This window comes from Acomys russatus, chromosome 5 (assembly GCF_903995435.1).
Source record: "Acomys russatus chromosome 5, mAcoRus1.1, whole genome shotgun sequence".
In the NCBI taxonomy this organism is placed as follows: Eukaryota; Metazoa; Chordata; class Mammalia; order Rodentia; family Muridae; genus Acomys; species Acomys russatus.
This window is the reverse complement of record NC_067141.1, coordinates 53579288-53592590: the sequence shown is the minus strand read 5'-3', so window position 1 is coordinate 53592590 and position 13303 is coordinate 53579288. Positions and strand designations below refer to the sequence as shown.

The window sequence follows — 13303 nt, the reverse complement described above, 5'->3', positions numbered from 1 at the left end:
GGCAGGGGAGAGAGACAGAGAGACAGAAACAGAGAGAGATTAATAGTAAAACAAAAAATAAATATGCAGCTTAAGCACTTAATCTGATGAACACAACAGTTTCTAAATTCATTGTATTTCACCAGAGACAGTACAGCAGTTACTCTCTCTGTTTCCCAGTGCTTCTAAATACGGGAATATCAGTGTCTCATCTTCCTGCCCCATCAGACCACATGGAGCAAAATACCTCACCCCTTAAACAGCCCTGCTTAAACACCAATCCGATAGCCACATGCCAGACGCTGCTGTTTTAATACAAACTAGCTGAGATTAAATAAAATTAGCAATACACACTAGTCAGGTTCTAAGTACCCAGCAGCCCCCTGGGCTGGTGGCTGCCATGCTGGAAAAGTCAAAGAGAGCATGCCCATTATACTAAGACGCTCTTGTTTAGGGCTTCCTAGAGCCTTTCTGTATTTGTCTACAGAGCGCATCTGCTAGGGGAAATTTATGGAGAAAGGGAATCACAGAGAAGTGGTTCCCGGAAGTGTTTTGCATTTCTTCTATCAGAACTATTAACCAAAAGTTGGGTTAAAGATTAAGAATCCCAATACCAAGTGCTAACAAAATATCTGGGTATTATTAGGGTACGGGGATACCCAAGAGTTAGTAAGTTCACCAGGTGATGTGGAAAGAAACTTTTCCTACAGGCAAGGTACTGTAAGGTGGGGAGAGCACTGGGGACTCAGCTTGCACAATGCTTTCCACACACCCCAGGCCTTGTTAGCACTAGGAATTCCTATTTGACAAGTATTCTACATTTCTAACAAGCATCAGAGGATGGCAGTGATACCCACAGTCAGGGCTTCTGGGTAGCTTTGCTCCTCTCCCCTAGGCCTGGCTGCTGCCATTCTACGTCTCCAGAAATTTCCACGTGGAATATGTGAGGCCACTGGTGTTACCAGAAGCAGAACGCAGCACAGTGGTCTGATGTGCTCCGCCCAGTGGGGGCCCTGCCGAGGAGATCCATGTATGCTCCTTTCACAGGTTAGTTAGAATACCTCACATCAGCCAGCCTTCCTGCTCTGGCACTGTTTGCAGAGGCAGAGAGACCACAGTGAAGGGAGAGGCGGTGAGGTAGGCAACCCCCAAGCAAATAGTCATTACAAAGAGGCAAACCAGCACATCTAATAATCTCCTGAGACTTCAGGCTTGCATTCTGAATCTGAAAACCTCAGAGATTTCCTGGTTACTCTCTCCTTTCCAATGCCTTTCAGTCTTCTTTCACTATGTAATAAAAGTGCAGAAACAAAAATCCACGGGAAGTTTGATTATCTTTCAGGCTGTTCTCTATCTTGACAGAATGTTGACTGTACTATTTAAGAACTAAGTTCACATTTCCAGGGCCTACATAATTAAATACATCAAAAATCATGCTCTGTTGCATTTACTTTCAGCCCCTTCTGTTCATCTGCGGGAAAAAAATGTATCTGCCATCTGGCTCAAGGTTACACTGGCAAGAGTTGGTTAGAAGCCCTATTTAAATCACTGCAGAAACTCTATTTCCTAATGCAGAGCTTTAGTAGATGGTTTAGGAAATGAAAATACCACATCCTTAGAGCACGTGCTTAACCTGGACACGCACATGAATTTTTTATTAGTTTTACATTATCGCATCTTTAATTTTTAATGGAAATGTATATATTTGAAAAACTCATACACAAATAAAATTCAAAAGCCATTTTTCACAGAAAACAGCAAAGAAATAAATGTGCCAATTGAACTTACTTTGCTTTGCAAATACTCCTGGTATTCTATGTTATATTTCCTTAGCAGGTCCTTTTTCAATTCATCTGTCCTTGGGAAGGCAATCTCCTTCAGTTTCTTTAAAAACACACAGACACACAGACACAAATTAGTGAGATTTTCAGTATCCTTTTTCAGTGCATCAGCTGAGAAAGAAAAATAGCTGGAATGTACATTAGAACTCAAGTTATAAATGGCAAAACTGAGCTCTGAAAAATAAAGCTATTCTAGAATTCCAGAATACAGTGTGTGTATGTGTGTGTGTGTGTGTGTGTGTGTCTGTGTGTGTGTCTGTGTGTGTCTATGTGTGTTTGTATGTGTGTCTGTATGTGTGTTCCTTTGTACAATCTCTATTAATTCCACTAGTTAGGTAGGTATCTTAGATAGGTATCAGTAGAATTTCTCATTGCATCTGTAAATCACTTAACATTGGTGTTATAGGGGGCATGAAGGGGTGTGTTGTGTGTAGGGATGTCAGATGCAAAAAGCAGCTCAAGAACCTTTCCTAACAGTTGATATTCCAAGTCCTAATCCCAGATCTACTGAATTCACATCTTAGGAAGGGGTAAGGGAGCAGGGATCTCAGACAGCTTCTTCAGGAAACTGGATAGAGTCAATGGAAAGGAAGCAAAAGCCTAGTGAGATTGATTTACGTAAGCAGCTGATGGATGATCCAGTTAGGACCAGGATCCAAGCAGCTCACCTCTAGCTAAACTCTCCCACCAAAATTTCTTCCTAGGAAGTAAATGGTTACAGAGAGATACATACCGAGAAACATCTACCGTAGTGACTTTTGTTTCTATGTGAAAAATCATAGTATACACTTACATAAACAAAAGTGGTTACGATGTCACTAAGCAATAGAGTTTAATTGGATCACTGTCATCTGTAGCGCTCAGGGGTTGAAACATTATGGAGCACACTACATGCCTGTAGCTGAACCTTGGGAATACCTCAAAAAAATCACTAAGGATTTTCAAATAGGTATCCCACCCTGTAGAGAGCAGTCAAAAGCAGCTAAGTAAGTAAGTAAGTACAAGTAAGTACAGGGAAACAATATTCTTTCAATTTCTGAGAAAAACCATAATATAATTCCTTCTTCACATCCTAAGTTGATGGAGCATTTCTCTCTCTCTCTCTCTCTCTCTCTCTCTCTCTCTCTCTCTCTCTCTCTCTCTCTCTCTCTCCTCCTCCTCCTCCTCCTCCTCCTCCTCCTCCTCATCTTCTTAGCATCAATTAAACACCTTGAACAGATACAGTCATAACCATTAAGCATCTTAGGAAGAAATCCAAATGCTAGGGCTGATGGAATGGGCTTCTTGTGCTTAAGCTCCCTTGAGAACAAGGCAAAGAGGGAAAGAAGCTGTGAATCAATAACGGCAGAGCATCTGGCCAGGGTACCTTCATGATATCCTGTTTCTCCGGCACTGCACACTGCTGGTAATCTCTATGGCTGGGAAGTTTTTCTACAAACAATCTAGAGAAAGAGAAAAACACAGCATTAGCATTCTGTGACAGCAAGAAGCCAGAGACTTTCTAATGAGCATCCTAAAAAAAAAAGTCGACCTTTTATTTAACTGTGGTCTTTCCACCCACCTTTTCAAGAAAGGTTGGTCGGACTATTATTCTGTTTCTAAAAGTACTTACACCAAACAAAGAACACGTTGTTTGGAGTTCCTTGTTACTTGTGTCGGTTAGTGTTCTGACACAAGCTCAAATCATCTGGGAAGATGAACCTCAGTTGAGAAAAATGCCTCCTTCAGATTGGCCTATAAGCAAACCTGTGGGACTTTTTAATGATCCGTGTGGGATGGTCCAGTCCACTATGGGCGGTGCTACCCGTAGGAAGGTGGTCCTGTACTGTATAAGAAAGCAGGCTGAGCAAAGCATGAGGAACAAACTAGAAAGCAGTGTTCTGCTATGGCTTCTGCCTTAGTTTCTGCATCTGGGCTCCTGCCTTGACCTCCCTTTGTGATGCACTGTGATTGGAACTGTTTGCTGAAACATAAATCCTTTCCTCCTCAAGCTACTCGTGGTCACAGCCTTCAGCAATAGAAAACAGACTAAGACGTGGGTTAAGGTCAGGATTTCTACATACTCTCCTCATTCTCTTCTTTCTTGGGTCTTGGGTACTTGAACCCATCAGAGCACTGTCTTACTTATGTGTAAGGCTTTGGAACAACGGATATAAATCCCTTGAATCCCCAAAACAGACTCAGAACAACCACTATCGCATCACTGTCATGTGTTTAGACTTGTAACTGAAAATTGGCGGCTAAGAGAGAGACGGCAACAGAGTCACTAGTGGAAGTGTTACAGGAGAAAATGCAGCAGATGCAAAGAGAAAACCGTGCAAACCAGGTGCACTGCGCCCAGGGAAAGTGAAGATAGCACCTCTGCAGGGGCACGCATCTCTCCTCCTCGTTCTATGATGTATCCATGGCATGAGGAATGGTGTCAGCCCATAGTAAGCAATCAATATGGGTTTGTAAAATGAATGACTAGCCTTTCCTTCCTAGATCATGGTGGGGTGTAGATCACTTCATATGGGTGAGTAGCTTACAATGACTGATTCCGATGCTTTTAACCAGATGTTCATTTCATCTCACCCCGTGACAGGGTGATGGGCCACACTTACACACTGGCCTAACTTCCTTACATTTCTGACACAGGACAGCTAAGCCTTAGAGAAGCTGAAGAAAAGCTGTTAGTTGCCAAAGACTTCAGAAACAGAGGACCATCACAGACCCTCAGTCCTCAGAGATTTTCTCCCATAAGGCCTGGTTTGTTGACACATCACTCAAGCCCGGGGAAAAATAAGTGAAGCAAAAATTCTCTCTCAGCTAACATGACAAGAGAGTTCAAATGCTCTGAGTACCCACTAACCCAGAGGGGATCCTGGACTTTTTCCCTTCATGAGGAAAATGCTGGAAGAGTTTATACAAAACTGGGTCTGAAGGTGGAAAATACATGACCCATTGAAAATATAGTTCAGAAACTAAAACTTTTGGAGCATTTTGGCCATAGACTATGGTAGACAATTCTCCGTTTCATATTTATTGCTCAACTTCTTGCTAACAATTGATTTTTTTTCCACGTGGGATGAAGGCAGTCACCCACTCTCTGAATTCTAGGTTAAAATTTCAAGCTTATTAAGGTGGAAATTAAATAATATGTAAATTGTTTTTACTTTTGTCCTTGATGGAATCATTAAAAACAGTTTTTTAAATATTTTATTCTTTCAATTTGAATGTTTTCAGAATATCCCTTCCAACTGAACTACTCAAATTATAAGTAACATAAGCAAACTACAGAATACAGGTATTTCATGATCTCACATACACTTGAATTTTGTAAAGGTCAAAGGCTGTGCCACATATGGTGGCATACACCTGTAATCCTCAAGACTAGGGAGAGGCTAGAAGACCAGGAATTTAACTTCATTTTTTGCTGGTATACGATGCCTTCTGGGTACATTGTGTTTTCCTAACAGTCTGGGCTACATGAAACCCTTTGTCTAAGTAAGGAAAACAGAGAGAGGTGGGGGAACACTAGAAAGATGGCTTAAAAGGGAAAGCATTGAGTAGCTATGTTTGAATCTCCAGAACTCATTTAAAATCTGGAAACAAGCACACTTCAGTCATCAGTAATGCTGTACAGCAATTGCCTCTGAGTGAGAGAACCTCCATCTTGGAGGGAAGCTTGCTAAGACACAGGGCCATCTAAAGGGAGGTAAAACGTACCACCTTGCAGGGAAGCTCCTTAAACTGAGGAAGTAAAATAACTTGAAAGGTTCAGGAAATCCCTAAAACTGACCAGGATTTATTAGATCCACCCCCCTTCTCAAGCATATATAAACAGTAAGGAGTGCTAATCAGTCCTCACTCTCAGACAAGCTAAGCTACCTAGAAGAGGCCTAAACTACCTGAATGGCCTGAAAGAGATAGATTGTGCTGTGTGCTCCAGGTTTCCGGGTATGAGCTGTCACCCACGCTGGGTGCTGGGTGGACTTTTGGTATTGCAGCTGTCTCTGAGTCATTTCTGTTCCTGTACAAAAGCCTTCACCTATACTCCTGTAAATAACCCCAATGAAACCCATTGGTTGATCAAGTTGGATGTTGCTGGTATCTTCACTTTGGTTTGTTGTCAGTTCCCTCTATGGGGTGCATAGACATTCACGTCTCTCTAGGAACAGTGTCACATAACACAGACTGGGACCTTATTTCAAACAAGGTGGAAGGCAAGGCAAGGACTGACACGTGAGGTTGTGTCCTGAACTCTCCACGTGTGTGCCATGGCACCCATGCACCTGTATCCATGCATACAAATGCACATACGCACATACATACATAAATACACACACTTTTTAAAACATTAAAGGGTACACAGTTTCAGTTGGATGGGAGAAGTAAGTTTAGAGATCTGGTATACAACATGGTGTTTATAATCAATGAACTACACACTAACTAGAAAGTTGCCAAGACAATGAAGTTTTAAACATTCTCACTATGAAAAATGGCAAGTAGGCAAAATAGTAAATTGGCTTGACTTAGCCACTGAAATGTGTATGCAAACAAAAGCATCATAAACATACACAACTATTTTTCAATTAAAAACAAATTAATGAAATTAATTAATATATGGTTTTAAACTAAAACAACAAGGCTTATCTTACATTCCCTCATTACTGATTAGAGGAAATCTTCTAGGCAGTGTAGTCCAAACCACTTATGAGGGCTCTTAAAGTTAGACAGTATTACTAAAAAATGTCAAAGAAAACAACAACAAAAACAAAAAAAAAAAGTTTTTAAAAAGTATCATCAATATAAGGGGAAAAAAAAAAAAAGCCAAAACCCAATGTCTGAGTGGAAATGTGGTATATTTTGATGGATAGTGTGGTGTAGTCAGTTCTACTCAACATCTTTTGTATATTAAATTCTTGCAGGAAGAAGCAAACACTTCTGTGTGCTCAATTGTATGTGAGATGGACTCTACTGTACCTGCTCCAGAAACCATGTCTCTCCTGCATGTTTCTTGTCTTAACTCTTCAAATCAAACTTTCAAAACATCAATGGTAGACTCGACACGCTCCTGAGCAGAGGCTCTCAACCCTTCTACTCCTGTGACTGTCTAATACAGCTCACCATGCTGTAGTGACCCCCAACCATAAGACTGTTTTCATTGCTTCTTCACAATGTGACAGTTTGCTACTGTTCTAAATTGTAATGCAGATCTCTGGGTTTCCCAATGTCTTAGGCAAATCCTTCTAAAAGGATCATTTGACCCAGGTGTGAAGCACAGACTGAGAACCACTGCTCTCCATAGAGTGCTATGGCTCCTTCTCTCAGGACACTCATGCTCCTATGGGAAGAAAATGGCACGAAATGTGAAATTAGAGTTGGGAAGAAGGAGACAGGCTCGTCTGACTATTGAGAGCCTCAACCCTCCCAGAGCTTCCTCTCATTCCTCAGCCTCAAGATGGTCAAACTGGTTTGAATGTGAAAACTCTCATGGTACGCGAACTGTCACACCAAAATATCACATAAATAGCCTCCCCATGTTCTCATTCTAAATAGCACTAAGACACTAGTTCTCAGCCTTCCACAGCCCTTCAGTACAGTACCTTATGTTGCGATGACTGCCAACCATAGAACTGCCTTTGCTGCAACTTCATAACCATAATTTTTCTACTGTTATGAATCATAATGCAAACATCTGATATGCAGGATATCTGATATGTGATCTCAATGAAGGGGTCATTTGATCCCCAAAGGGGTCACAACCCATGGGATGAGGACTGCTGCTCTAAAACAAGACTCACGTTATAAATTTGTTATAAAGAACGAAGGCATTTTCCAGGTTTCCTTCTTCTAAATACACAGATGCCATCCTTTCCAATTCCACTCCGGACCTGAAGTAGCGACGTGGAGTGATGTCTTCATTAATGGAGATATTACAGCCCAGCTTGCTTAGGGCGCGGACCCGCTCCTCTGGACTTAGAGAAACATCTGTATGGTCAGGCATGGCAGCTAACTTTTTCTGCAACACAACATTTAAATCTTCAATTATAATCTTTTTAAATGTATATAATTACTTAGTGCATGCATTTTCTGTTCCCAAAACCCAATACTAATACCTCCAAAAACCCATTCAATAAGAGTTAATGATAAACCTAACATAAAACCTTTCTGCATAAGCATACCCCCAAAAGACACACATCCAAGACGAACATAAATTTTTATTGGTAAAAGACCTCTTCATAAATTTCAAAGTAGAATTATGTGGCATTTCCTACGTATGCAAATGTTTCTGGTAAAGGATCATTAATCCTCATGTAAGCTGTGGGTGTGATCCACCCTGGGTCATTCTTGTCATTGTATGGCTTGTGTCATTGATTCTTCAGAAAGCTGCTTGCATTAAAGTTACTGTTAGATTTGATCCTATCCCACAAAACAGCTACTCTAATTGGCACTGTCTAGGGTCTCCCTCCATTGTCACAAAACAAAAAGAAATGACAACAAAAACCCCTGGGACTGATAAGTCCCAGAGAAGGTCTTTCAGAAAAAAAGAATACCCTCGAAATCCATTTTAAAACATAAATACATCTAATAAACTTCCATCTAATAGTAATTGTTCTGCTAATTAGTGCTTGGCTGAGAAAATGGTAGTAAACTATGAAGAAAAGTCACGTCTATTGCTATCTTTACTAATAAAGCCTTGGAAGTGCAGAGAGCATGCATATTAAGGATAACTATTCAGAAGACAGTAGTCCTTCAGAAAGGCAAGACTCAGAATCTTCTTTCTATTTATTAAGGGCCCAGCAGGATGTTTTTTTTTTTTTTTTACTACTTGACTTCTGCTCTCCACATGTGAAAGCAGCTGTTCGACAATGTGGAAACAAGTCTGGCTCCTTGCCAAGGCAACGGATACAACACTCAGGCCACAGCTTGTTTCCTGCCTAGTTCAGACTTGTCTGTCTCAAGTGTGTGGTCCAGCCACCTACAGCAGCAGCAACAGCAGCCACGGGGCCTTTCTTAAGAATGCAAATCCCTAACTGGCTCTACTGCAGATCTACAAACTCAGGTTCTCTGCAGATGGCTGCACAACTGATGCTTCAGTCAGCATTCCCAGAAGAACGTAATGCGTTCTTCACCTAGAGACCTCTTGACCGTTACTTCACACTCCAGGAAGATGGTGACCTCAGAGAAAACTTAGCTTCCTGGGACTCTCCTTAATCAGATATGGGTAACTTACAAGCCCCGCTACAGTGAAAGTGAAACATTTGAAGAAAGTCTGTAGAAAGCACTGAAAAAAAGAATTAAATCAGATAAAGCTTCATTCTGGCTGTGGACAACTGAGCCAACAACGTTCACGGGCAGGGCGCAGGAGACTAGATATATAGAGCTTTTCTCATGTCATCTGATTTACTTTACTTCCAATTGTATGGTTAGTAGAACACTAGAAATATGAAATATGTCTCGCTTCTAGAGGTTTAACATATATCAAGAGCTCTACAACTTTTCCTACAGTTCCATTAAGCTGAAGGCAGCCATGCTCCCTGTGCTGGTACTTTTGGACGTATCACAGTGAACATGGAAGCTACTTCCTGCTACTTCCTCCCCAGTGAGGAGCCCGGGCCTGTCATTCCTCTCTGCAAGGCCTCCAGGTACCTTTCCTGTGACTTGTTGGGCATACCAGGTCCAATTACAGGTCAGGAAGTAGTAAGATTTAGTCTCCTGTGTTCCCAGAGAAAAGAAGATTCTAGGCCAAGTGACGACAAAAAAAAAAAAAAAAAAAAAAAAAAAAAGGCCACACAAAATTTTGGTGCCCACCTTACACTTTTTCATCTCTTTTTTTCCTGGTCAGGAATTCCAATACTAGAGACACAGGATGAGCAGCAGTGCAGTCTATGCCTTTCCTACCTAAGTGAGCTCATGCCAAAGAAAACCACATTCCCTTCATTAGATAACAGGAGCCAAAATACAGTTAGCAGGAAGAGTTAGTTTAAAGTTCTAAAACACAATAGGGCGACAAAAGACCACAATTTATAAAATTATGCAAAAGTTTCTGACGGAGAACTAGAAATGATAACTGCCCTGCTTCAATCATTGCAAAGCACATACATATGTTGAATTAACATCTCAGGCCCTACAAATATGGTTTCAAAAAGATACTGTTGGAAGTTGTCAAAGGCATTTTCTAAAACAAACAAACAAACAAACAAAAAAACAACATCTTCTCATGATAAAATTTCTGTAGGAAGTAGAGATCTCACCTCAATACCAGTATATATGAGAAACCAATAGGCAACATCATGTTAAGCAGAAAAATTTGAAACATTCTCACTAAAATCAGGAACAAACAACTATGTCATCACTCCTATAAAATACAGGGCCAGAACAATAAGGCAACAGAATGAAATAAGAGATGCAAATAGGAATGGAAGAGGTCAGAGTCTCCCTAGTTGCAAATGGCTTTATATGAGGTACCCCAAGGACTCCACCAGGAAACTCCTAGAGAAGATAACCACTTTCAGAAAAGGGGAAGGCTATAAAATTAACATTAAAATCAACAGCCTTCCTATATACCAACAACAAACAGTCCAAGAAAGAAACCTGGAAAATAATCCCGTTCACAGTAGCTTAAAAAATACCTGGAATCAACTTATAAAATGAAAACTTTAAGACTCTGAACAGAGAAATGAAGAGGACACCAGAAGGTAGAGAGAACTCTGATGCGTGTGGGTGGCTAGGGTTAATATTGTGAAAACGGCCAACCCATCAAAAGTTATCTATGGATTCAGTGAAATCTTCATCAAAAAATTTGTTGCAGTTATTTACAGAAATTGAAAGAAAAGCTTAATAACTCATATGAAAGTACAAAGGACACTGGATAGCGAAACAATCCTGAATAAGAGAAACAGTGTGGAAGAACCATTGTTTCTGATTTCAAGTCTTACTATAAAGCTATAGTGGTAAAAACAGAACAAAAACAGACAACTTAATAATTGACGAGAATCAAGGACCCAGATATAATGAATACATGCACCGTATAGTCACCTGGTATTGAGAAGGAAGGGGAAACTATACATTGGAGAATTAGAGCATCTTTAATAGAAAAGTGGTTATCTGTCTTCATGCAGAAGAATGAAACTCAGTCCTTCTTTCCTACCCTGCTCCTTACCAATCAATAACAAATGGATCAAAGAGCACAATGCTAGACCTGAAACTTCTAGAAGAAAGAGTGGGACAGAGACTCAAGTAAGAACCTTCAGACTAGGACCCTGGTTGCCCAGGAAATAGCATCAATAATCAATAAGTGGGGCTTCATGCAACTAAAAAGCTCCCATACTACAAAGGAATCTTTTAAATGACTGAAGAGGCAGCCTATAGACTTGCATTAAAATGAAAAATTTTCACCAGCTATATATCTGGTAGAAGGATTAGTGTCTCTAATATAGAAAGAACTCAATAAGCTAAACATCAACAAAACAATCCAGTTAAACAGTGTGCTATGGAACTGAGCAGAGAGTTCTCAAAAACAAAACAAAATAAAACAAAATAACAACAACAACAACAACAAAAAACCAAATGCAGATGGCCAGGGAGTATTTTTAAAGTGTTCTACCATCGTTAACCATCAAAGAATTACAGATAAAAACTGCTGTGAGATTTCAGTGTACTCCAGTTGGAATGGCTAAGATTTAGAACACAGAAAAAGCAAATGCTGGCACAGATGTAGGGGAAAGGGAATTCTGTTGGTCAGAGTACAAACTAGTGCAGCCAATATGGGAATAACCGTGGTGGCTCGTCAACAACTAAGAACAGCTCTACCATATAACCCAGATGCGCCCCTCCTGGGCATATGCCCAAAGCGTTCTCTTTCCTACCTCTGAGACACATGCACATCTTTGCTAATTGCTCTATTCACAATAGCTAGGACATAGAAACAACCTAGATGCCATGACTTAGTGAATGAACAATGAGGATGTGGTACAATGGAATTGCATTCATCTGCAAGGGAAAAATTAAATTATGAAAATTCCAGGTAAATGGACAAGATTGGGAAGCTTTATAATGTGTGAGGTAACCAAGACCCAGAAAAACAAATGTGGCACATTCTCAGTCATATGTGGATCCTAGCATCAATTCTTTATATTTGTGTATTTAATTTGGAGTACATGTAGAAGCCAGTAAACTAGAAAGGAGCCATAGAGGGGAAGGGGAAAACAGACAGATCTTAAGGGAGCAGGGGACAGCACGGGTCAGGTGATGTAACACAGAGAGAATGATGGGGAAAATGCTTAAGGAGGGAGGAGGGCTGTGGGAGAAGGGCAGAGAATGGGATGGGGGGGGGATTAACACTAAGGATGTTTGAAAAAGCCATATGGCAACCTAAAATTTTATAAGATTACTAAATATATCTATCCAGAGAGAGGGAGAGAGGAAGAGAGAAAGAGGAAGAGGGTGAGAGTGATAGAGAGTTATAAAAATAATACAATTAGAGTTTTCTAATCTAAGGGATAATGCCTCTCCGAGAAGTCAGAGATTGCCAGATAGAAAGCCCAGGGCCAGGTGTATGATGCCTTCTCTCAAGATGTTTGTTAGGAACGTTCTGGAGGTGCCCTACGCAACACAGTCTACTGCTATCGCTCATGATTTCCCACTAGAACTTGACAGTAAGACCCTACTGCTGAAGACACTATGTACTTTGTTCATAACACATGGAGAAATCAGGTCAGTATGGCCCAGGAAGTTCTTTATTGCTGGATATAATGCTTTTTGGGCTTCTGATGAAGAAAGGTCATCAACAGTTTTACCAGCTATGAATCTTGTGAGCTACAATAATGATCACCATGGCTAGATATGCCTGTGGGTGCAAGAGTGGCCTGAATATCATGGAGGTAGGCAACTACTTTTCTCACTGAACTTTAGGTCTACGCCACAAGGAAATGTGTATCTGGTGCTGGCCAAGACCCCATGACTGGGAGCTCAAAGGACCTACTATTATTATTTTGCTAAACAGAGTATTAAACTGCCCTTTAAATACCCATAGATTTGTGCAGCTCTTAGACCGTATCAAAGAAGTTTATTTGTGCAGTGGATGGCAGTTAGTGTAGAAACTCGCATCTGGTCAATGTGCAGAGAATAATTGTCTGAGGCATGCTCAGCCACACATGGGACATCTTTGTCATAGGCCCTACAAGGTTCAGGAACAATAATGGAAGAAGGGGCAGAAAGGTAAGAGTCAGAATGTCTCCAAAGTGCAAAAGAATGCCTTTGGTTCCATAGTTTAAGCAGGACCCCTGGGCCCAGATCTTCCCATCACAATGTTCTTCTTGTATGTTTCTAGGACCCTATAGATCCTTCTATGTCCCCATTCTCCCATGCTTCTCTCACCTAGACTCCCATTAGGATGTCCTCCCCTCTGTCCCACTTTCCTGGTAAGTGAACACTTTCATGGGACATATCCCTTGGGCTAGTATGCAGATATAAATGAGTATATACCACTTGACTCA

At 40.8% G+C, this 13303-nt stretch overlaps 1 protein-coding gene across 1 annotated transcript in view; it reads right to left on the bottom strand.

Annotated features, from left to right (window-relative positions):
- Stambpl1 (STAM binding protein like 1) overlaps nucleotides 1–13303 on the bottom strand; it is a 55230-nt gene that overhangs the window by 9210 nt on the left and 32717 nt on the right. Inside the window, exons 3-5 of the mRNA XM_051146353.1 lie at nucleotides 7607–7824; nucleotides 3187–3262; nucleotides 1768–1863 (exon numbers count right to left, since the gene is read on the bottom strand). Of these exons, the coding sequence (XP_051002310.1) occupies nucleotides 1768–1863; nucleotides 3187–3262; nucleotides 7607–7824 (390 nt within the window). The remainder of the gene's footprint in view (nucleotides 1–1767; nucleotides 1864–3186; nucleotides 3263–7606; nucleotides 7825–13303) is intronic.